The 26,164-nt window shown below is 43.9% G+C and overlaps 1 protein-coding gene across 3 annotated transcripts in view; it reads right to left on the reverse strand.

Moving 5' to 3' along the window:
* MED27 (mediator complex subunit 27) overlaps positions 1-26,164 on the reverse strand; it is a 219,403-nt gene that overhangs the window by 95,954 nt on the left and 97,285 nt on the right. For 2 of the 3 annotated variants that reach the window (XM_054997908.1, XM_054997907.1), the window contains exon 3: positions 19,640-19,770. The exons of the other annotated variant lie outside the window; for it this stretch is intronic. In XM_054997908.1, the coding sequence (XP_054853883.1) occupies positions 19,640-19,770 (131 nt within the window). The remainder of the gene's footprint in view (positions 1-19,639; positions 19,771-26,164) is intronic. 3 annotated transcript variants of the gene reach the window in all.

Consider the following 26,164-nt stretch of genomic DNA (forward strand, 5'->3'; position numbering starts at 1 on the left):
TTCCCTGCCTGCCTTCCGCTTGCTCTGCATTCTACTCCGTTTCTTCTGTCAACATCACCCTTCCTCATCCCCCTACCTTCCGTTCCCTTCTTGCTTCCAGGCATCTCCTCCCCTCCTTATTGTTTATACTTTATATTACCAAGTTCTAGTTTTCTGCTTAAAGTTCACTGAACAAATATGCATTCATTGTGTGTGTGTGGGGGGGGGGGGGAGCTTGTAAAAATAAAATCAAAATTGTCATTTACTGGAAATGAACTTTTAGCCTGTGCGTTTTTTTAAAAAGTCTGAACAATCCCAAGTGTCTCATTTGCTAATGACAACTGTAAATTTGAATGGTTGTCACAATCTCCTCTTTCTTTTATCTGGATTGATCACTTGTGGACCTTTAAAAATTCCTTTGTGTAAAAAAAAAAAAGTATAGTCCTGCAATATGTGAAGGGAACTATAAAAATGAGATCTGAGTACAGTTGAAAAAGAAGGAAAAATCAGTATTATTCTAATCTAGAACAAGGAAAAGATTAGAAGAATCTCTGTCTTCAAAAAGCTAACACCTTGGATTTTTCCCAAGGAGATTAATTGCAGGCTAAGTAAAATAAATCTCTGAATCTTGCAAAATAATAAAATCACACAAAGCATAGAAAACTGGCATTAAACATTAAACACCACCAGTGGAGCAGCAGCTGAGAAGTAACACAGGCAGCGGGGCAGTCCTACAAGTGGTAGCCAGCCCAGGACCCTCTTGAGCTGGCAACTAGAATAAAATGATGCAGGCGTGACAAGCATAGCTTCATTTGTCTTTGCAAAATACAGTGCAAAATCTGTAACTGGAGGGAGGGGGGGATGTCTTTGCAGGAGCCTGAAAGGAGGGTAGCAAGAGTCAGAACATAACATAGCCTGTAGTTAGTCACTGCGCTGGAACTCAACCTACCTAACAGGACTGTTGTGAAGGTAAAATGGGGAATTAAAGAGAGTTTATTCATAAAGTCCTGGGAGAAGAGCAGTGCACACATAAAATGAGAAAGAGCGTAGGCAGCAGGAACAGATTTAACAGACTTCCACCCTGAACCTCAACCAAAGGCTTGCAGAACAGCCTCCAAAACAACCCACGTAAAATCACACTTTCAGTCAAGCCAGTAAAGGTCAATATAACTATCAGCAGCTATAGTCCATGAAACCAACATCAAGGGGCAGAGGGATAACTAAGTAAAATTAACCGTAAGTTTGAGCAAAATATCTTAGCCTGGCACTGAAAACTAGACAGACTAGGTGCCATGAAAACATGTATAAGGAGCGAGCTCCGCAGCTGGAGTGCCACTGCGGAAAATGCCTCATCTACCCACCTTATAGAAGCCCCGTGGCGCAGAGTGGTAAGCTGCAGTCCTGCAGTCCAAGCTCTGCTCACGACCTGAGTTCGATCTTGGGGGAAGCCGGGTTCAGGTAGCCAGCTCAAGGTTGACTCAGCCTTCAATCCTTCTGAGGTCGGTAAAATGAGTACCCAGTTTCCTGGGGGTAAAGTATAGATGACTGGGGAAGGCAATGGCAAACCACCCCGTAACAATAGTCTACCAAGAAAACGTCGTGATGTGACATCCCCCCATCGGTGCTTGCACAGGGGACTACCTTTACCTACCCACCTTATAGCACAAGCTCCTAAAGCAGGGGCTCTATCAAAGAGCTCTGCATTCTGGCAAGTTCTCATGGGAACAAGCAGTCCCTGTAAGCAGTCAGTATATGGCCCCAGCCCATTTAAGGCATTAAAGAGTATAACCCAGCACTCTGAACTGAACCCGAAAATAAATGGCCAACCAGTGAAGCTCTTTTAAAGCTGATCAGATGTGAACATGGTAATCAGCAGCAGCAGCCATTAACAGCCTCACAGCCATTACGTTCCACAGCAACTGAAGCTTCTAAACCATTTTAAAGTGCAAAAGTAACCATGGTCAAATCATGCCTCTCAAGGAAAAGGCTGCAGTTGGCACTCCAGTCAATGTTGGACAAAGATGTGCTACATGATGCATCCGAGATCTGAGTCTCCAGCTATAGACGTGGAATCGAATGGCTGTGGTGCCTTCAGGTGGGTTTAGAGCTACGCTGAATGAAGAGGGACCCTACCTTCAAAGGCATAACTGCTAATGAGCTGCGGAAGGCTTGTGGCACAGCGGCCTCAGCATCAGGGACCACCTGGAGTCTGTGCAATTTTTAGGAAGCTGCGCTAAAGATGGCAAAGTTCCAGGCTCTCTGGATTTTCAAATGAGGTATACTTGTAATATATTAGTATTTATTAATATATATTGGTATATTCTTGATAATAGTGCAAAAAGCAGTTCAATTAACAGAACACACCAAGCTGCACAAGGCACTACCATCAGTATTCCCTTCCTACTGCCCCTGATCAGCAATGGGCTGCAGCATGCTGTAGCAGAAGCAGAACACTAAAGCACGAGATACCAAGGACAGCATGCTGCCACGACAGACAGAGAGAATGATGGAACACAATTCTCCTTCATGACAAACACTGATATCTGCTTGGCAGAATCAGCCTTCTTTCAGAAGAGCCACCTCTTCAGGCGGTGACTTTAAAAAAAAAATTACTGTGCTTTTATACTATGGTTTTACATTAGTAAATGATAATGGCAATCAACAGATGCTGAATGCCACTCTTGAGGAATTTAAATTAAATCAAACCAGTCCTTTCTTGATAATGAAATAATGCTGTTTGGTAGGTAGTTTATTGCCAACCAGAAGGATTGCAAGACTCTCAAACAGGCCTTGGCCATACAGAAGTGTTCTTAAGGCTGTTCTCGGTATCAACAGCAATTTACCTTTACAAGTGCTTTAGCTCCTTGCTCCTGCACCCATCCCCGCCTCATTTGGGATCTCTGATGCTAGCTTTGAATGAAGCACAGAGTTACAACCATCTGCTACACAGCCCATGTGGTTATACATAGACACAAACACCTGCCCTACACACATACATTTAAAAGCTGTAGATTCACCACGCTGGTCATACTAACGGCAGAAGCAGAACCCTGTGGCACAGATACTCCTCAGCTGGAAGGCCCAGGCCACATTCATGCCTGTCCCCACCTCCCAACTTGCTTCCCAATTCAATAGTCTACAGTCAAAAGCACTCCAAGGCAGAGAGAGCAGCAAGTGAGAAGGGCATCATCTCATAACTTAAAAGTATACCTGCCAAAACATTTGTCTGTTGCTGCTACAGAGGATTCTAGAGGGATGCCCATTCTCGGCAGAGTCTGCAGGAAGTGAACTTTTAGTTCCATGAAATGGTGCTGATGGTTCCGCTGACACAGTCTCTCTCTTTTAAATTAAAGAAGTGATCTTTTGTGGTTGAAATCTACACCAGCTGTGCCAGGTAAATGCTGATTACCAGCCTCTCTCAAATTCTAAGCAACTTCCTTCTTGAAAGCTGCAGAAGAAAGAATAGCAAAAACGAAGCTCTGAAGTGTGTGCAGTTTTTCATCTCGCTGAGCTACCAAGGTTAAAGTGCTCGAACAACAGGCACAACTTGTAATGGCATCTCAACCTTGGAAACTGCACTGCCTAAAAACCAGTTCCACAAAGTCTGACCTATAGGCTGCAGTGGATTCATTTACAGCATAAGCAGAAGATAGCAATTATTACAGCTGGGCCCTGATTGAAAATGGGGACCTTGGGGCCTTTACTCGGGACTGGGGACCATATCAGGCCCCACAGATGCCAGCCGCCTCCCTCTTTATTCCATGGCTTGCCCTGCTCTCATCACTTTTCATGATGCTTTTACAGGGGCATGCGTGAATTGAATCAAAGGTCGGTGTTAAAGCCTTGTAACCACACCACAAGACTAAACGCTGGAAAGATGCACTCTTAGCTTCCATCATGCCCCTGGAGCAGTGCCAGTTTTTACACTTGCTACTTTAGCACCTTGAAAAGTAAAACTAAAGCAATACTGTGATAAATCACATCGAAAGAGGATCCTAAGCAAGTCTCTCGTATTGAAAGTTATTGGAAAATGATCTCTTCCTTATTAATGCAATTCCCATCATGTACAAAAAGGTATCTCCATGTTTGAGAATGCACATAGCATTTTAATCTTTAATTATATTAACTCTACTAGGGAGAAGCACTGGCCTGGGTTTTAGGATTATTTCTTTATTGCATATCATCTCTATGGTATTTAATGAATATTGTGACTTAATACAGCACTTGCCAGCAGGGGGAACAGCCAAACTCTGTAATACTAAGAAAATGTGAAAGAGTGGAAGTTATCACTACGGACTTAGCTTCCCACTCACTGGAAAAGTTTTACTTTCATTTCCTACGGATTAACCTACCACATTCTTGCAGGATAGTGAGTGTTAGAACATTATTTGCTTCCACAATTGGGACATCAAGATGCCCGTTTTACTTCCTCAAAGTTTTATAGACAAAAAGAATGCACAGTGCCAACCAAACGGAAGTATTACACAAGGTAAAATCCTGTGGCTTGATCTGTGGGAAGATCTGTGTGTCTGTTTCGAAAAGTTCTATGTTGTCTCTTCAGAAAACTTGCTCAAGGCAGCAGCCTGCTTTTCAGGAATTAAATTTTATATTCACTAAGAAATAAAGCATAGTAGTTTGATAATTAACTGTAGATACTTTACTGTTGCTGTAATTTTTTAATGTGCGAGTGCTTTACAAATAGTGGGTTTTTTTGCGGGGGGGGGGGGCGGGATATGCCTTGCAGGAATTTGTTACAAGCTGCCCTGAGCCTCTTTTGGGAATGCTGCAATAAAAATAAGTTCTCAGAGGTTTAAGCAAGATTTAACTTCCCAGTTGGATTAGGAAATAATATCCATGAGAGATATTTGGGAGGGGGCTGTGGTTCAGTGGTTCAATCCCTGGCATCTTCAGCTAACAATAATAACATTCAATTTACATACCTCCCTTCATAACAACTTAATGCTACACTAAGAGCGGTTTATAAAGTGTTATTATTATCCTCATGACATTCACTCTGTGAGGTGTGTGGGGCTGAGAGAAGCTGTGACTGACCCAAGATCACCCAGCTGGCTTCAAGCAGAGGAGCGGGGAATCATACCTGGTTCTCCAGAGTAGAGATGGGCACGGACCGCACTACGAACTTCAAAAACCCATGAAATTGGCGATCACACGATCGCAATCCAGCGGTTCGTGATTGTCCACGGCCAACGAACTAGCGTTCGGGAGAGGCCTGGTTCGGTGCATTCGGCAGCAGTTCAGGAAGCCAGACACTCAGGCTCCAGCAATCAATTCCTCTGGCAATGGAGCTGGGGGAATGCCTGAACTCTGTCTGCGCTCCTTCTGTCGCCCTGGAAACCTGAATGGAAGCCCAGCTTACCTTGACTGGCAGGTCTTCCTTCCAACCATGGAGCTGCAAAGCGGTTACAAGTTGGGAGAAGGCACTCAGGGGAGGGAGGGGGAAGGGGGTGTTCTGTAGTCATGGGCACTCCAATCTCATCCCTGCAAACCCTGATAGGCAGCTCTGATGGCCAAACAGAGACCTCCTGTGTTGCTCAATGGGACCTGTGCTTATAAATAGCTGTGGGCTCCCAGGCTGGGTTTCACTTTCAGCGAGCAGTGGAGTGGGACAGAGCTCTTGCTTGCCACTTGCTAGCCTTTGGGAAGAGAGACAGAGTATAATTGAGCTTGGATTTTTGTGGGAGTTTCCTGGGGGCCTTGGATTGGAGAGGGTATAACTCCAAGATCCCTTTTGCAATCTTGTCCAAACTTGAGTGATGGCTGTAGGAGAGTCTGCAAAAGACTCCCTGGGAATATGGGCTCTCCAAGTGCCACGGGGGGCATTCCGCGCCCAACGAACCACAAACCGCGAACCTGTTCGGCAACAGAAAATGTTCGTTGCGGTTCGCGATCTTGGGATCGTCGTCGGCATCAAACCACAAACCGCTGGTTCGTTAATTTTTTTTGGTTCGTGCCCATGTCTACTCCAGAGTAGAGTCCTGCTGCTTTTAACCCCGACACCAAATTGGACCAGACAGTAGATGATGTGAAAGACCTCAGCCTGAGACCCTGGAGAGTTATTGCAAGTCTGAGTACACAGTACTGACCTTGATGGACCAGTGGATAACCCCCCTAGGCCTCTCCTTGGAGGCTCTGTTAACAATGGCATTTGATCAGGTAAAGGCCTCCTTCAAGCAGCAGGTGCTAGACATCGAACAACAGGAGGATATTAATAGGGTTTCAATTTTCTGGCTCCTGATAATATCAGATATATTGTAGCCTCAGCTGCCTACCTCTCGTTATTAGAGACCCACACCCACCGCAGGGCGTTCTCGTCAGCCAGGTGGAATGCACTCCCTTCAGTGGTGATGGAGGGGCATTATAGAAAGATACCGAAGTGTGAGAGGGTCTGCTGCTGTGGAGAAGGCACGGTGGAGACAAATGAGCATGTTTTGCTCTACTGTAAATTCTATGTGGATATCTAAACAAAGTTTATTGCTCCTTTGCTAGGTAGGCTTTTGGGCTGTTCCGACTCAGAGCTTATCAGGAAACTGTGTTTAGGTGTTAACCCACTGATTACTGCTCCCTGTGTTAGATTTCTTGCTGCAGCATGTAAGATTCGTAAGGATATAGTAAGTATAACTGGTTTTTAACAAATATCTATTTCCAAAGAATTTTATGTGTAAATTACATATAAATCATGTTTTATGTGCTGTAATTTTATGTATTTTATTCAAAGGAACCGTTTTGGATGTTCTGTGCTGGTCTTAGACCATATTAATAAATATCGTATTGTATTGGTTTGATTCAGTATATGTACATATGTAATGAGAGAACATGCCGAGAGTCTTAGTTGGGGCAGTCCTTCCATGGGAATGGCAAAAGAGCAAGGCAAAAGAGAGCTCATACCACCAGGGCTACTCAAGGGACTGACTGCCTGGGAGAAGTCTGCAGCTTTCTCTTGGGCATCCATCATACCTTGAGTATGCTTGCAGGAAGATGCTCTTTATATGCAGTAAATAAATAGGCGTTTCTGATGCGGGTGGGTTTCAACTACAATGAGCAAAGGAGCAAAAGCCTTCCTCCAGAGAGCCAGATTCAAGATCTCTTGTCAGTTAAGGACGACAGGTCTGGGAGAGCATACAGGCCTGACTCCATGTAAAACCCATCTTCATGCACTTACCACTAAATTATTTAAATCCATAATGACTGAAGATGTATTCATTCTAACACTGGTTCCACAGTGGGAAGCCATCATGCCAGCTACCTCCCTGGTATGAGTCACTTTTTGTCACTTGCACAGGTCAGGCTGTTACTGTGAGAACTGCAGGGGCAGGCTGCTGGTTTGTAGGTTGCTAACGGAAGAAGTAACACACGCACACACACACACAAACAGGGTGATCCTGAAACTTATGCAGCAAGCTGAAATGGCATAAGGGAGTAGCTCCTCCTTTACTAACTCCTTCCCAAAAATTTATTTAGGCTCCCCTCAGTAAATCAGGTCATCAACTGGAGAATTCTGACCAACTGAAAAATCTATTATCCCACAACAGAAAAGCCCAAATGGATGAGAAACTCATCCCTATTTTCAACCAATTATTTTATTGTAGCTATTGTTCCATTTTTCTTGTCATCCTGATGGAGAATAATGAGCAAATTGGAGATACAGAGAAACCACTAACAAAGTTATGTGATCCACTACGCCAACTCTTCAGCCAGGACTCCTGAACATTCCCATTAATGGTAATCCCACATCCTCCCTGAATGCTTGCAACTGAACAGAAGTGAGACAATCAACAAAACTGCCACCACAGCTGCTTGTGTCACACTCCGGTATTTCAGCCGCTCCCTCCATCTACACACCATAGCAGCTCAGAGTTTTTGCAAGCAAGACAGTGAAGCCTCCACACGATAGCTGCTTTATGCAGTTTTGAAAGGTGCAAAATACCAATGTTTGGAAGAACTCAAGCAGCCAATTTCACAAGGAAAAAACCCCCCATCCACTTCTGATGCACCACATCACCTGGAAATCACCTAGAGATCACCTAGAAAGACAAGTCAGGGGGCACTTTCTGCATCCAAAACTCTGAGAAAAGGGACTCTCATTTTCCACAAATCTGCAGAAGGGACTCCAGAATGTATAAAACTCTAACAAGATTACAGATAAGCTCTGCAAAGGAGGTCATTTGCTCCCACTTTCGGGAGCAAAAAAAAAGGAAAAGAAAAGCAAGTTTGGTCCCTACAGGCTGTGCGAACAACAGCGCCAAATGGACGGTTATTCCACCCACGAGCCATGCTGTAAAATCCTGCCAACTAGTTGTTTCCTAGTACTGTAATTTCACAGAATATGTCTGACTATCCACTGGCTAAAAGGGTACATTCCTTACTGGAATTTTAAAATTTGGGGTCAAGCATCACTTGAAAACTCTTTTGGGCAGTAGAGTTGGACCTTGGATCTAAGAACAGCCAATCAGTCCAATGAGGAGGGTAAAATCCTATGAACATTTGGTAGCTCAACTTTTGCCTCATTACTTGTTGGCCAAAAGCACTTTTTAAAAACTAAGGGAATTTTCTTAACATAGGTTTTTATGAATATGCTAATATCTCTACTATTTAGGCTGAAGCCTTCATATGCTTCTAATTCTGTGGCAAGGGATAAGTGTCCAAGGAGTGGTCCAGGAAGTATTCCAGATCACAACCTAATCAGCTGGGTGATCCTTTAGTTCCCTCTGAGCCCAACCTCAAACATCCTCTCAATAGTGATGACTTGGAGAAGGACTCAATAATTTTTTTCTCAGCTCTGCCCACAACTGATCAATTGGTTATTACCAATAGATCGGAGTAGCTAAGGCTTAGACTTTTGAGGAATATGGGGGGTAGCTGTATACCACTCACTTCTCCCCCTAGTCTTCCCAGGGAGGTTGTGGCCAAGGTGGTTTTGTCTAAGCCTGTCCAGCCAAGCTCTCTGCTAGTTTCTTTTAGTTCTATGGAGGTCACTCCAGCCATTTGCGATTCTTCTCTTTTTGGAAGGATATCCCAACCTCGCATTAATCCTATGATATTTGAGAAAGCGGTCGCTAGATGCTTTCTTGAGGATTTTGAACTGGGTACATTTGGGCCTCTCCCTCACTCCTGAGCAGATGCTTCTGTAACCCTGGTCAATGAGATGCGTTTAAACAATGGTTGTATTTTTATCAATTGGTGGTCTGGATAGAACAGAGAAGTTTAATTGACAATTAAATCTCCTGTCATGGAATTTCATGAGAGAGGGCATCAAATTCTATGATCCTGATTTTTTTACGTTTCTGTGGAAGCATGGTATTTTGTGCCTACAGGGAACTTGGTCTTCAGAGTCTAGTCCCTCTACACTCCAGGGATATTGTGCCTTTGTCATTCCAGCTGTTAGAACTCATGTAAAGGGCCAAGGCAGTGCAGGTTTGGTATTCTTTGTCTTGGTGTATCTAAGGGCAGATACTTATTCCTTGGACTGTGGATTACACTCAGGTTTTACTGATCTGAGGTCCACTTATAGGTATCCTTATTTGTATCAATGTTTATATTTCACCTAAACTTTCAAAGAACAGAGAATCTCTTGGACAGATTGAACCTTTCCTTGGATGATCAATCCTTCCAATACCCTAATTATCTTTTTATTCTATGTGGTGTGCTAAATGCAAGAACTGGCTTGGGCCTATCGGGATGTGTTGATGAACAGATTGCTGAGCAAGCTGTTTCTAAAAATAGCTTTGGGTTTTACCAGCGTTTCCCACTCAGCCTTCACCAGGGCATAAAAGCCTACTGGGGAGGGGAAACTCTGAAGGAGTTGTTCTCGATTGGGGGTGGGTGGGGTGTTTCTCTCTAATCCCTCTGGGAAAACTGGCCCTGATTCCTCCTTCCCCTTGGCCTTATGGGAAATCTCTAGGACCTGAATTGGGCTGCTGCAGAGCACAGGAGCGCTCCCAAGGGCGGCATGACGGGACTCCTGTGTGCTCCTGTGCTCCTGTGTTCCACAGCAGCCTGATTCTGGGGCTGAAGCCTGTTCCTTCCAAGCCTGTGAGAGTTGCTGAGAGTAACAGGTTTCGTACTAGGCTGTCGGTCATCTGAGGGGAGGAGGATTCCTCTCAGCCTGAAGGTTGGGGTCCTTGGCAGGAGTCCATGGTTGTGACCATGAAACCTAGGACCGTTGGCTCTATCACTTGCCACTGCTCCAAAGCGAGGTGTGTGGGATGGGGGTGGGAGGCGGTAGAGCCCTTCCCTTCCCATGCAAGCTCAACGCTGTTCTACATCTGGGATTGCTGTGCTCTGTAGAGCGCCGCTAAAGACATCCTGCTCAGAAGGCAGGGCCAGAAAGACTGGCAATCCTTGGGACAAGACCCTTGCCTTCGGGATCAAAATCAGCTGACTGACCCTGCCTTTGGAGTAAAAAAGGTAAAGGTGCAAGCACCAAGTCATTACTGACCCATGGGGGGACGTCGCATCACGACATTTTCTTGGCAGACTGTTTATGGGGTGGCTTGCCATTGCCTTCCCCAGTCATCTACACCTTACCCCCAGGAAACTGGGTACTCATTTTACCGACCTCAGAAGGATGGAAGGCCGAGTCAACCTTGAGCCGGCTATCTGAACCCAAAAATAGAGAGTGTCACGGAACAACATATCCACTAAACAAAAAAGAAACCGTGACCTACTGACTAAAGCAATTTAAAGGTACATTGATCCATTATATATCAAATAGATTTTTTTTATCAAGTAGATAGCAAGTTCAACATAAGCTCTAAGTGGTTATAAAGCTGGCTACATACAGTTCATAGGAAGTACAGTGTGGTCACGAGTAGAAGCGTCATACAGTATACAAAAATTATGAAGTGCAAACGTGCTAAGCTCTCTATAATTAGAAGCGCAAATGCTCGCAACGACCAACTGTACCCTCATATACCACGGAGTACAATGTATAGAGGCCAGAAATTATATCAAAAGCAGCTGAAAGCTTGCAACAAAAGTTTAGACTTAATAGGTGACAACCCAAATTGTATTCATAGCAGCTATGAGCTTGCAAGGATTTAATTATCCCGTATTCCAATATGTAGTAACCGCAACGGGTTTGCATGCAAGGAATCCCGTTTCTGATATCCCCTTCTTCCTATCAGTTACAAAAAAACCGATCGAGGTAAGTCACACAAAGTTTCTAAGCACAATGGCGAGTGGCCATTGTGCTTAGAAACTTTGTGTGACTTTGTGTGGTATATGAGGGTACAGTTGGTTGTTGCGAGCATTTGCGCTTCTAATTATATAGAGCTTAGCACGTTTGCACTTCATAATTTTTGTATACTGTATGACGCTTCTACTCGTGACCGCACTGTACTTCCTATGAACTGTATGTAGCCAGCTTTATAACCACTTAGAGCTTATGTTGAACTTGCTGTCAACTTGATAAAAAATCTATTTGATATATAGTGGATCAATGTACCTTTACATTGCTTTAGTCAGTAGGTCACGGCTATCTGAACCCAGCTTCCGCCAGAATCAAACTCAGGTCGTGAGCAGAGCTTGGACTGCAGTACTGCAGCTTACCACTCTGCGCCATGGGCCTGCCTTTGGAAAGAAGGCATTATATCCCAGAAGTAAGGACTGCCCCACTCCTAGGACCACTGGAGTGCAATTTCCAGGCTAATTTCTGTAATGACAAACCATTTTGTTTGTTATGTGTGAATGCAGTCACACATTAATTGAAAAGAAGGGATGAGCCATTCCAACACCAAGAAAGTTAGTTTTGAAAAGGGCTCTGCTATGAAATGAGTTGGCACTCAAACCCTGCACTTCTCTCCAATTAAAATCAGAACCTTCGATTCAGGTTAAAGGGGTGACACTGCCAGAAAATTTGTCACTACCCCACTATGTGGCTTCCCCCCAGAATTTAGTTCTCAGGTTACAGCAGGAGTCCTTGAATGAACCTGAAATCAAAGCCAAGTTCCATTTCTAAATGACTTTTCTTCCACATACAACGTATTAAAAATGGATTGAAGACAATGGAACTAGTTTGTAGCTTGATTACTGAATGAGCCACATTTACCCATCAGGAAGTGGAAGCTAAACGTTTACTAAAACACAGCCCATATATGTAGATACATCTTTGAGGGTTTTTAAAAAGATCCTAAAACAAGAAGAGACCAACACTTTCTATACAAAAAAAAATGTGCTGTACCAAGTTGATAAGAGAACAGTAACAGCATGGGGTATGCTTGGCCAAGTAAGAGAAGTCCCAAACATTTCATGTCTTTGAACTGAACACCCAAGCCACCCCCTCATAATACTCTAGATAGCTGAAAGCTATCATCCAAGGGGAAATTTGATTCCTATTGACTGAAGAAAACAGCAATAAACACCAGCCAAAAACATGATGTTCTTAAGAACAATATTAATGGCCCGTAGGAGGGCTTAGTGAATGGAGTTGTGTGTTATATTAAATAAATTGCTTCCATTCTCCAAGTCAGCAGGTTGCACTTACCTGTAACCGGCCATCAATACATCTGCCCCTGGATAGCTCTGCTCTACTTCCTCTAAAGACTTACCTGTAACCATTGTTCATTGAGTTCTTCTGTGTAGGCACACTACAAAATGAAGAGGCTCTGCTGCCCAAGAATTTCAAAAGTCTAAAGTCCAGCCCCAGTTTTACTGCTGCTCCTTACCTTTCCAATATCACTCATGAGCCTTACAGATGGGCATTCTCCAGAGCCCAATTTGAGGCACTTCCTTCTGCCGTATTGCAGGGTAAATTTGCTCGTGTGCCAACGCATGAACGCCTATGCCCATGCATGACCAACATGGTGGAATCAGTCACTTATGTTCTCTTATTCTGTGAACTATATCAAGAGGAAAGGGCTTGTCTTATACTGCCTCTCTTGTCTAAATTTAACCCCTTGCAGTCCTATCTCGACTTTAGACCAGAAATCTTGTGCAATTTCCTTTTAGAAGACACTCAGTGCTCAGTGACTTATGCTGTGGCCAGATTTTGTTCTTTAGCCATTAGGAAACACAGACTCCTTTTAGCTGAAAATGTGGTATAATTGCTTTTGAAATTTTTTCTTAACTCTCTTGTATCTTCATTGTTTTTATTTAATTAATTCTTCCATCACTAATGCTCTAATCTTATTGTTATGCCCTGATGTAATAACTTATTTTTTATCGCAGATTTGTTTGTTTTACTGGCTTTTGCTGCAATAATAAATGATTCCATGTGAAGGCACACATTGGGACTGCACATGTGCAAGTCTGCTGACCGGGGAAGTTACTCTCGTTTCCATAAAGCTCCACTGGGGGCCACTTCTCCCAGGCACCTAGACAGTCACATGACTATCTGGGAGGAGCAACTCCCCTCTTCCCCTCAGTTCTCCTGAGTTGCTGTGATCTCATCCTGGATCTTGCCAGAGAATTCACAGTGGGGCAGGAGGGAAGGATGACGGATCCAAAACTGTCCCAAATTCAACCACAGCAGCATACCATGGTGAGTTGGAAGGCACTGTGTTGGTTTTGACTTTGGGCGTGGATCTGACAGATGATGACTCTGATCCCTCGGATCTGATATGAAAAGTTCTTGGGATCCAATACAGATGATGGGACACTTCGAGGGTCCTGCAGCATGTCCCAGTCCCGATCCCTGTCTGCAGCTCTCCATCTTGGGTTGACTGAAAACACTCCCCTCAGCTTCAGTGTCTGTAGATGATGATTGGCTCTGATGAGCCCTAGATTGGGGTGAGACTGCCTGTTTTCGGTTCTGAAGGAGTTCTCGGATCTGAGGTGAGGTCTTGGATTTGAAGTAAGGATTTTTCTCCCGTTGGATCTGACCTAGGTGCTGACCCTGAAGACAACATGGATCCAGCACAAGATGGATGCTCCTTCATGGCAGACAACTTAGCTGTTGGAGTATTGGAGCTCGGTGGATGCCCTTTAGCAGCAGATAACTTAGCTGCCTGGGAGGTCACAGCTCACTGAATGCCTCTTCGCAGCAAATGACTTAGCAGCCTGAGGCCAGAGCTTCCTGAAAGCCCGTCAGTGGCAAATGACTTAGCTGCCTCAGGATCAGAGCTTGTTGGACACCCATTAGTAGCAGATGACTTTGCTGCCTTGGGGGGTCTAGCTTGTTGGATACCCCTTGGCGGCAGATGGCTTAGCTGCCTGGGGGTTGGAGCTTGTTGTGCGTCCCTTTGTGGTAGACGACTTAGCTGCTGGGAGATCAGAGTTCAGCGGACACTCCTTGGCAGCGGTTGACTTCGCTGCCTGTCGGAATTATTCATCAATGTAGGCCATCTTAGTAACACATACAATGTACTTCATGAAAAATGCCCTCTGAGGCAATCTGAAGGGCAGCAGTAATAACAAGGGAAGTCAAATGCGCCAGGTCAAAACCTTCTCAAACACACGAGACAGAAGGAGAAGTGAAGATATTCCAAAATTTATTAATTTTCTCTTCAAGTAAAACATTAGATGTTAAAAAATAATGGAGCTCATGAGAGAGGTTCTTCTCTTCACGGCGGCTAAGAGAGAACTGAAGGGAAGGGGCCGCTCCTCCCAGATAGTCACATGAGACTGCACAGAAGAACAAAGGTCAACTATCGGATTTGATCAATAGTTTGAACTTTACCTAAGAACAGACTTCTGTACTTAAAACAGGCTTGCAAATTAAAGGTCCTTTCACACTGCCTTTGTAAACCGTTTTGGCTGCTGGTTGCTAATGGGCTTTTTGTGCCATTTCAGACATAATCATTTTGGCTGCCAGTTGCTAACATATTTATTTATCTTTACATACATAGCCAACGTGTCCCATCTGTAATGCGAGGTTGAGGCTACTTTTTTAAGCCACTTGCTCCTGTTCTTCGAGTGATTTGTATCTTTCTGATTCGCTTCAGCACACTGTTTGAAATGTCTGTGGTGCTTCAGAAAGCACCACCGTTTTATTTTTCCCATCCATCCCCAGCATGTTGTTTTCCTTTTTTTAAAAAAGATACCGTTTTTTGATATAGCGCTGGATCACTGTATTGGCATATCACAACAGTTGGAACCATTTAAAAAAACCCACGTGATGACAGAAAAAATGGCATGGCTCGAAAGGAATGTAGCACTCTGCTGTTTAAAACCACCGTCTCCATATCCCATTACATGTAGTCAGAGTAGCTCTGGATAAAAAATGGGTTAAAACAAAAATATGAAAGAACCCATGGTCAACAAAGTGACTAGTATAACCAGTTTTATTAGTCTGCTTGCTCACAAAAAAACCTGCAATAGTCCTCTATGGCCTGAAGGAGGTGCTTCTGTACAGCTTCCCTGCCTGGAAGGAATTCAAGCAGACTAATGGATACCAGCAAACCAGTATCAAGCCAAGTCCTAGATAAGAAAACTCAACTATAGTTTACTGAGATACCTGAATGAACAAACCATCGCTTGAAGTAGGATAGTAAAGCAGAATCAGAAGTCACAGTCTGAAGCAGATTTGGAAGCCATGCGTGGACTTAGATGCTGTCATTTACAAGGAAGACCCCCAAATGCAACAAGGAGCACTTCCATCTTTCTAAATTCTGAGGTTCAATCTAGGCAAAACCCAAGGACCCTCCTAACATCAAGCATATTGAGGGTTAGCTGCTGCAAGGGAATCCTGGCCAAAGATTTGATGGGTGGCACCATTAATGCTGTGCACATCCAATGTTAAGTTCTGGTTGAAAAAATAGTATACAACAGATGATTTGATAGGGACTATGTCTTTCAGATGAAGGTAGGAAGCAAAGGACTTTTTTTCTTTTTAATCCCGCAATATTACTGATAGCTACAGTCTCTTAACTGTACTTTTACTGAAGTCTCTGTTGAACCCTACCTGGAGAAAATCCATACTGCAGGGTTTTATTGTTTTGGTGCACCAGTTCAAGAAGATCTTCTAAGCAGCATTATACATCATCTTTATAGAGAAGGATAAAGACACCAACTATGTATCCACCACAGATTTCACAAGCCTCATTCCCTCAAGCCACTGCCTCTTAGCTTCCTGGCTGCTAGCTGGAATTTCTGTGGCTGTAGAATTGGCCTCTGTGATAACAGATGCTCTCTGGTAGGCCCCAGTGATAGGGAGTGTGTGCACCCCTCGAAAATCTCTCTCCAGGAAATCTGGATCTAGGTTTCAGGAATCCCCCCCAAAAAACGGGATTACTGAAATCTGGGAAGCATTCTCTGATCAAGAACCCCATATTTATTCAGCCCTTTATTCCCTATAAGAAAAACTTCCTGGGGGCTGGAGGAGGGCGTTTTCCAAGCAAACTCCACCAAATTTGCAGTAGCACTGTTCCTAACTGTCCTCTAAAGACCTCCCATGTTTCAGGAAGATTGGACACTGGGATGCAGTTCTATGGACCCCCGAAGAAGGTGCCCCCAGTCACTCCCCGTTGTTTCCTACGGGGGAAGCATTTGCAAGCAGGCTCTCAGGCAGAAACACACAGGGCCAAGGCTGCCAGTGGCCGAAGACACACTCCCGAATGCAAGAGGAAGCCCAACAGAACCAAACAGAAGCAAGAAGAGCTGAGGTGAATCAAGGGGACCAACATTAAGCCAGATAAACATGACAAGACGGAGACTTCCACCCAAACCAAACTGAAGCAAGGGGCACTGTTGAAACTTAGCCCAGCTGAACCAATGTCAGGCCAGGACAGCTCCTGCATGGATTGGCCACTCACTCCCCTTCTCTTCTCCCCCTCCCCATCTGGGGAAAAAATCAGGGGAAGCCAGGAAGGAGCTAGCCAAAGTCTGAAGCCATTTTTTCAAGATTTACCTGAATTTATCCGGGGGTTTGGATCCAAGTTCTCATATCAGATCTGAAATTATTTGATTTGGGAATGCCAGATTTAGATGTATTGGCAAAAATCTGGCTTTTCCCCTGAATCCTGGATCTGGATTGCACACCCCTATCCAGTGATCTTCCACTGACATTGTCACCAGGTCTGACAGCCATGGCCGCCTGGGACAATAAGATATTTTGAGGATTACGTCCATCCTCAGCTGCTTGATTCTCCTTAGGACTTGCGGAGTCAAGCTGATGAGCGGAAAGACATAAAGGAGGCTTCGCGGCCATGTTCCAGGGTATACTCCACTGTCTGTAAACCTCCTCAGCTGTCTGTTTTCTGATGTTCTCAACAGGTGTCCGAACTGCTTTGTCACTGCCTGGAAAACCTGACAATTCAGAAACTCCAATGCACAACCCCTGCAAGACTGGCTTGCAAGCTAACAACAACAACAACAACATTCGATTTATATACCGCCCTTCAGGACAACTTAATGCCACACTCAGAGCGGTTTACAAAGTGTTATTATTACCACACAACAATCACCCTGTGAGGTGGGTGGGGCTGAGAGAGCTCCAGAGAACTGTGACTAGCCCAAGGTCACCCAGCTGGCTTCAAGTGGTGGAGTGGGGGAATCAAACCCGGATCTCCAGATTAGAGTCCCGTGCTCTTAACCACTACACCAAACTGGCTCTCAGCTGTATCCACCTCTGACAGAAGGGACAGTCCTGAAGGATCCAGAATGCAATCCTGCCTCTGATGAAGAATATTCCCAGTTCTCAAACCTAATAAAAGCCAGACTTTCATTTCCAGGCCTGAAGGTAAAAAGCACATCACTTATGATTGCTGTACTGAGCCAGGAAAAGTTGTCAGGTTCAGTCAAAAAAGTACGTTTCTTCATAACAATCAAATATAAAAACCACAAACCAATGCCTTCAACATTCCAGAGTTGTATATTCAACACACTGGTATCTAGTTTTTGAAACAAAACAGACAAAATGCTCTTCTGAATCGTGATGCAGTCAAACATCAATGCCATGCATTTTATGACTTACCTGATCTTAAATCTCTTTTACTGTGTCATCACAACCATGCAACTCCTTTACTCAGGTGAGCTGGTCTCTGACAGCCCTCGTCTTGGAATGCCGTTTTTACCAGAAATAACTGTTTTATAAGGTTTATTTTATAGTTGGATATATTTTTAATATTACAATCCATCCCAAAAGATATAATAAAACATTCCAATAAATGAACAGGACTGGAGTCCAGTGGCACCTTAGAGACCAACAAGATTTTCAGAGTCTCTCTCTTTTGGTGCTACACCTCTGAAGATGCCAGCCACAGCTGCTGGCAAAACGTCAGGAACTACAATGCCAAGACCACGGCAATACAGCCCGGAAAACCCACAACAACCATCGTTCTCCGGCCGTGAAAGCCTTCGACAATACAATGTGCACTATTTCCTAAATATTCTTAAGTCTGGTGTCCTTCCAATGACACAGGCAACCGCAGGACATCGATATTTCCAGGGGGTAACAAATCAACACACCACCTTGGCCCGGTTTGAGTTACAAACTGTTATATTCCTAACCTCTTCTGGCCATAATTTAAAAAATTATAATCCTACACTGAATCCATTGTTTGAGCAACTCAAACAATGAAAGCGTTACAAAACAAAATTTTGTAATTTGGCCAAAGGTGCTCATTGAACATTATAAAGATCCTACCACAGTCAACAGAAAGCTCCTAATCTCTTAATTTTGATTTAACCCAGTTTAGACTTGTGCCTGCAGCATTAGCAACACTACAGGATTGCCCTCAAAATGAAACTCACTTCAAATTCTGCGTTTCAGACCCTAGTCATGAGGAATCCTACTTGGTACCAACCAATACAGACGCCATACCACACCAGGCTTAAAGCAAGTTGCAGGAGGGAACGAGGACTCCCTTGAGCTTGTTACATGCAACACCGGTAGCATAACAGTCTCAGGGATCTCTCCTCTCATACACACGTTTCTCCTTCCCTTCTTTTCCTTCCCTTCTGTTCCCCCCTTTATAAAAAAAAAAGAATCAAAGATGAAATCACACATTTTTCAGGATGGAAGTGGAGGGGGGCAAAACAAAGCACTTGGTTTGATGATGAAAGTCCAGTCACTGAAAAGTGAATTGGAGATGGATGCAAGTGAGCAGAACAAATAAAACAGAAGGAAGCATTACACACAAGGAACCGAGGCACCTCAAATGGTGTTTTTTAAAAAAAACTGAGGATAAAAGTGATTTGTCATGAGGATAATAATAACATACTTTGTAAACCGCTCTGAGTGGGTGTTAAGTTGCCCTGAAGGGTGGTATATAAATCGAATGTTGTTGTTGTTATGGTCCCACCCCCACCCCCAAATAAAACAGGGAAAAAGTGAGACGAAAACTAAAGGCGTAAGAAAAACAAACTGATGAAATAACCCTATTCAGAAAAACCTTCTGACCAAAAGAGTGATCTGGGAGCTTGTGTGCGCCCAGCAGAGTTTTCTTCTATTTATTTGTGGGAAGTCCCCTCAAAAGTGGCTTGCCAGGTAGCATCGGGGACAGCTGCTTGTGAAACTGAAGCCCAGAGACTCCAGGGGCGTGCAAAGGTATGCTGGGTGGTTCTGTGCATCCCGGCCAGAAGCTTCCTCCCTCCGTTCCTCTCCCTCCTCCCCTCGGATCCATTATCAACGCACTTTGGCAGAACACCAGGAGAGAACAGTCCACATGGGAGAAGTCCCAAGCCAGCAGTTACCTGCAGTGCTCAACTGCCCCCGCCCAAAGCATAGTTAATAACCAATGTTTAAAAATCCTTTCCAACTTACTGAGGAGGTAGCACGAGAGTGGTAGGCTGGGCTTTTGGCCTCCGTTTGGCAGACATTCCCATCTGGTTCGCAGACCGTTTCAAGGACTGCTGATTCAGCAGGCCGGATGCCAATCCTGCATGATACTGCAACTAGCAGAAAAACATTGCGGGGAGGGGTTAGCAAAGAGACCACCAGAAGGCAAAGTTCTTTCTCTCCATCCCTTAGCAACATTCACACAATGCATCCACATGACTGAGCCCCAGGTCAAATGTTTCCGTTAACAGGAACATGGCCAAGCATCTCCCCCCCACCCCCGGACAAGTAGATACTTTTCCAGAAATTACAACATTTTCAAAATAGCTGCACTTGTGCCTGTGACATCAGTTACCATCCCAGGAGCATTTTGCTAGTACTTATCTGAACACATTCTACAGAGACTTAACAAAAAGAAAAGCACTCTGTTGAGTAAGGGAAGCTCGTAGAAGAACAATTCTTTTATTAAACAAAAAGCCATACCAGCCCTTGCTAAACAGAAAACCACAATGGCTGAACTATAAATGCTAGAAATGAAAACCTATCTCGCTGAAGCCGTAACTCTCTCATCCACTCATCATATGATCTGATATAATAATCTTGCAACTACAAAGTTAGTTTAAATTTATTGGATGTGGGCTATTAGCTTTAATTCCTTCTAGATACATAAAAGTGTTATTATCTAGCACTCCTGGGGAATGGGGTTTCCAGCTAATCAAATGTACTGGATAGCCAAACTTACTGTCTTGCACCGTCCCTTAACCAGAGGAATCCACAGCAACCTCACCCAACCCATCGGAAGTCCCCTCCCCTCCATGCCTAGTGGCACACTTCCCGATCTCCACAGAGCCACCCTACACAGCTGGCAGGTGAGTTGGCTGCCTGGAAGTCCTCTAGCAGAGCTGGCTCCCAACAGCTCAAGGCATGCTGAGAGGGAAGGAGGCACCTGGGGGTGATGTCAGCAGGCAGCATGGGCTGTCAGAAGGGCAGCAACTGCCAGAGGCATAAACGTGGCCTACTGGAGAGGTAGGAGGGGGAACTTGCCCTCTAGGTGCGGCCAGTTAATGGAGTGTTCTGGATAATCAAGGGCTGGCTAGCACTGTTCTAGATTGGATCCCATGGATCTAGTCCAGTAATGGCAGTGCTTTCCACTGATGCAAGGAGCTTCTGCTGACTTCTCTATCTATGGAAGGCTCCTTGTGCCAAGGGAAAAATGCCACTGTCAGCAGAACAGATTTGCAGGATACAACCCAAGGCAAATGGGGGCGGGGGGAGCTCATGGAAAAGGAACTCCAAGAGTAGTTTCTTTGAAACTTCCAAAATAATGAATTATAGTGTTGCCAATAAGCTAAGGATACAAAACTAATCAGATAAAATGTACTGCATCTCTGCTGCCATAATCACATCAACGTTGCCATCTTCCTCTCTGTAAGTATTTTAGTTGCCAGGAGACAACAGAACCAATCCTCTCACCCTTGTGCTGTTCTAGACAAAATGCATAGAGAAACTAGACATCTTAAAGGTCTTCCAGTCGCAATGTTGAAAAAGCCATGCCAATTGTAAGTCTACTTTCTGCCCATCAATGCACATTTCACCTCCTACAGCACTCAATATAAGGAAATTAGGGCTGGGTAATGTCCACTCCAAAGAAAATCAATTGACTGGTCAAGTTTCAGAACATTTTGTGCAATACAAAAAACCCTCAATGGATTATAATTTACAACAAAAAAAATTACTACTTTAATTAAATAATTTTTAGTAATACACACACACACACACACACACACATCTTAGAAAAAATTATTCAATGGGGCGGGGGGAGAAAAATGAAGTTTTCAAGAACTTAGTGAAAGCAATAAAAGGAAAAAAGTCTCTCAAGGGTCTTCACGTCAATATGAGTTAGCACAAAATAATTCTGGCAATACAATCTAGCTCAACAGAGGCAGGGATGGATGGGAGCTGCTGAATCTCCAGACAGAACCTAATGGAAGAGGACCCCTGCTGGGTCAGGCCAATAGGTCATCGAGTCCAGCATTTGGGTGGCAACAGACGCCTCTGGGAAGCAGAGGATGAAGGCCCCTTCCTTGCTTTTGGACCCCGACATATGGATTCATTTAGTTGTCAAGACTAATGGTTCTGGTAACAATGAAGCTTCACAGAGGTGTCCATCTTGAGGGATGCCATGACACTTTGGGGCAATGAATTCCACAAATCAGTTGTGTGAGAAAGAGAAGAGGATGTACATTCAACCTGTCTGGAAACTTATAAGTGCACATACAGCAAACTCTGCTAGGTGAACTGAAAAAGCAGAAAAATTCCAAAGACTTCTTCTGAAAGATAGGAGCCAAACTCCCAACATAACCACTGAAAATAATTTTTCATGTTACATAAACAGTGAAATTATAATTTCATTTTTTAAAATACTCCTGTAGAAAAATATTTCATAGATGATGTCTCCATTATGGCCACAGAGTGATCACGTTTTTCTTTCTACAAAAACAATAAAGAGCTACTTTTTTATCAGGAACTGAATTTTTGCTTTGATAGTTTGCTGGTCAACTTCCTCATCCTCGTTGAATTGCTTACAAAATCTTCCTCTGTAGTAGGGTTGCCAGGTCCCTTAAGTCCTCCGGCAGGAGACAGGAGACTTACCCTGTGCTGGCTTTGCAGTTCTCTGCTGCACGCACGCGCCAAGCGTGCGTGATGACATCACTTCCAGGAAGTAGCGTCATCACACAGGTCAAAGGCAGCCCAGGAGCGCAAGTGCGCTCCCCAAAGGGCTGAATCACCCACCTGTGGGGTGGGGGGTGCATCACGCCACGGGAGGGCACCCTGGGGAGCATGCCCTCTGTTGGCTAGGTAAGTGGAGGCAGGGGAAAGGAGGTGGGAGCAGGGGATCCTCCGCTCCCAGTGGGGAAATGGCAAGGGAGCTACTAGCATTCTAAGGGGGATGTATTTTTTCTGCAAATTACACTCTTATTCTCTTCCACTCCAATCCCTTGCTAATAGCCTGCACCACCACTACACAACTTCTTAGAATCATAGAATCATAGAGTTGGAAGGGGCCATACAGACCATCTAGTCCAACCACCTGCCCAGTGCAGGATCAGCCTAAAGCATCTCTGACATCTCATCTTCTTGGCTCATTATCCCAAGGCTGCATCACCGCCTGGCCAAAGAACTGCCTCATCAACGGTTCTTACAGTAACTGAGGGCTTTTGCTCATCTTGAAAGGAACTTTCCAGCTACAACTCCATCTACAGGAGGAACCCCTTCTCAAATGAGTGGATTCAGCATTAACCTCTTTATACTGGCCTGGATTCAGAAAGCTACTTCAGGCCTGCATAACAATTATGGGGTAGGAGTAACTGTGATTCTGATTTGATCTTTCAACAATAGACCTTCCACACCTTTCCAGGCTTCTGAAAAATGGCAGAGAAGAGATAGAGTAAGAAGCAGTCTACAAAGAACCCTTTCGTACAATAAGTTAGTTGTGTGACTCTTTAGATCACGGCCACAAGTTATTTATATTATTAATTAGGGATTTTATCTCACTCAGCCTTTACAAAATTGCCACCCACCTTAAGCCCTAGGGAGGACTGGAGTTAGGAACAGATGAAAAATACACATGGGTGTACGTGTACAGCTGAATTTCACACAAAGATATCTTTAAATATTTATTATCTCTTTCAAAACATTTTTAGGAAAAGATATAACTGATGACAAATAAACCGGTGTTTTGCAAATGAGACTTTTTTCCACTGATTATAACTATCAAAGGTGAATACTCTCCCAGGAATATCCTTTCCAGGACACAAAGAAAATGAAATAGTCTTACAGAAAACTAGACTGAAAATGAGGGGGAAAGCTAACTTATTTTTTAATGGAAAATGCTGTAAAAATTCATGAAGCCATACAACTGAGATACTGAATGTCAGTGTTCAGAGCATCCCCATACAACTTCATCAAAACTTTCTGATTTACTTAGCCAATTTACCATATGATCTCGACAGCAGTACAAAGATGTATAGCATTCTTAATAAAAGCAGAGTAGCTCTCTGATACAGAAACAGAGGGAACAGGGGTTGAGGCATCATTTTACTCTAACATGTTCATCTTAGGCCAATGAATTTTGCTCAAATTTGTTTTTCTCTCACAGATCCCTTAAATGGGAAATCAATGGCTGCAAGGGATAGTACAAGTTTGAAAGACAATGTTTCAAAACGTCAGCTGCTCAGTTTTCGATCTTCACCATTAGGATTTGCAAGGAGAGTAATACGCACCCCACATTTATGGAATTAAAGGCGCCACTAACTTGGCAGAAGGCCCCCTTCAGGCACTCTCCTTACCCAGCTTTTCATGGCATCTTATTAAAACCAGTGCAAGCTCAGCCATTTAGACCCCACGGACCCCACTCTGGGAGAGGGAGTGGCAGCAGTGGGGCTATTGTGCCCAATTTAGAAAACCTGCACAAAAGGACAGACATCTCTGCAAGTCAGAGCTGAATTTAGAATCATGCCACTGAAAAAGGCAATTCCATGTTGAAACTTCCTGGTAGAATTTCTACTTTGGACAGCATATCCAACAAAGACACTGGGATTTATTTATTTTAATGTCAGCACGTGTGTTTTGCCCTTGAAGGCCAACTCCTTTTGTCTAAACTACTTTTGTTAATAACATATAATACAGTCACAGGCATCCTTCTACGTATCTACTTGTGCTTCCAGGAACAAAGATCCAACTGTCAAGATCTATATGGGCCCATTAAATATTTACCAAACCATCTTTATAATGGGAGAAAAGGTCAAACTTAATAAAACTGACAGGCAGCTACTGTCCAACTTGATTTATACATTATTTAAGCATGATACAATATATTTCACAGAACAAGTTCCCATTATTTTCAATGGAAAACATTTTCTTAGCCTTTATCTTTAAAGAGTCAAAAAGATAGAGCTAATTCAGAAAACAGGATCTACAAAATATAAGAGTGAATAGAGAGACAGAGTTGTGTATATATATAGGTTACGCTGCATCTACTGTTAAAAGATTTCCATGACAACAATGCAGTAGCATAATGCCATTTCCTCAGTATTAATATTTCATATTTAATTGTGGGACAGCTTTGGCTCAATCAAAACATCACCCAAAGACACATTTAAAGAAACTTAATCATTGTTTACCATAATGCTTCAAATGTGGCCATAATTAAGTCTTCTTAACCATAGAAGAATATGTAATTTAACAAAAAATAATTTGCAGTCAGCCAGCAAACCAAAATAAGAAATCGTAGCCACTGCGTCTAGAGACTGGAGAGCTCAGTAGACAGAGGTAAAGCAGAAGTGCAACTCTATGGTTTAGAAAGCTCAGACCATTGATAGGATTCTAAACTATGTGTAGAGTAAGCCACAGTTTAGCATTAGGGGTGTGCAACCCCAAAAGATTTGGGTTTCCTGCTTCTGGTTTGTCCAGAGCAGGAACAAAATTCAGGTAAACCCGAAGCAGCAAACCACTTCAGGTTTGGGTATTTAAGCCAATTCAGGATTATTAGGGAAGATTCGGCCATTGTTTCCAATGGGAAACACGGCTCCCGGCTATCTGGGGGCCTGGGGGGAGGTCATTTTCTTCCCTAATAGCACCAAATTTGCAGGGGACCCTCTCCCAACCCTCCTCTCACGTCCACCCAAGTTTCAGGGAAATTGGACTTTTGGGGGGGCATGTTATGGCCCCCCAAAGAAGGTCCCCCCAGCCACATTATTCCCTATGAGGACTAACTTCACACCAGAGAATCACAATAAGAAAAAATTGATTAAAAATACACAACAAAACCATATGAAGCAAGTGAGTGAGCAACTGGAAGTGAACTAATGAACAACCTGGTGCCTATGAAGGGTGAGAACACAAGGGCTGTGGGCTCCTGGGCCTGTGGCTCACAGCAGGATGTTTGATGAATGGGCTATTTCAGTGGACATGGGAGAGACGGGGGGGGGGGTGAGATTTTTCAAAGATGTCCAGTATCTGGCAAGAATTCTCTCTGCCTATCTAATTTCTGTAGCATCTGGAGAGGTGACAATGCCGGGCCCCTCTTTCCCTCACCTTTTTTCTATACCAGATCAGTGAGGCACGAAACTGCATGACTCTCCAGGATGTTACAGAAAGAGGAAATTGATCTGGCTTGCATAACAGAGACACGGTTAGAGGAAAATGATGTCGTGTGTCTGTCCCAACTAACTCTGCCTGGTTATGCAGTCCTCCACCAACCCCACACAGGTGGCTGAGCAGGAAGGGCTGTCATTATCCTCCTGGAGTCCTTCAACTTCTGCAGACTCCTGGTACAGACTGTAAGTGGCACTGACTGTATGCTTCTTTTGTTGGGGGCTAAGGATACATTACGCCTTCTGCTTGTTTATCGGCCATCTGGTTCCTCACTGGGCACCCTCTTGTGACAGAGGTGCTCTCGGATTCAGTGCTGGAGACACGTAGACTGAGATCCTGCAGGGGCAACATTCG

The sequence above is a fragment of the Eublepharis macularius genome, chromosome 14, assembly GCF_028583425.1.
Source record: "Eublepharis macularius isolate TG4126 chromosome 14, MPM_Emac_v1.0, whole genome shotgun sequence".
Classification (NCBI taxonomy): domain Eukaryota; kingdom Metazoa; phylum Chordata; class Lepidosauria; order Squamata; family Eublepharidae; genus Eublepharis; species Eublepharis macularius.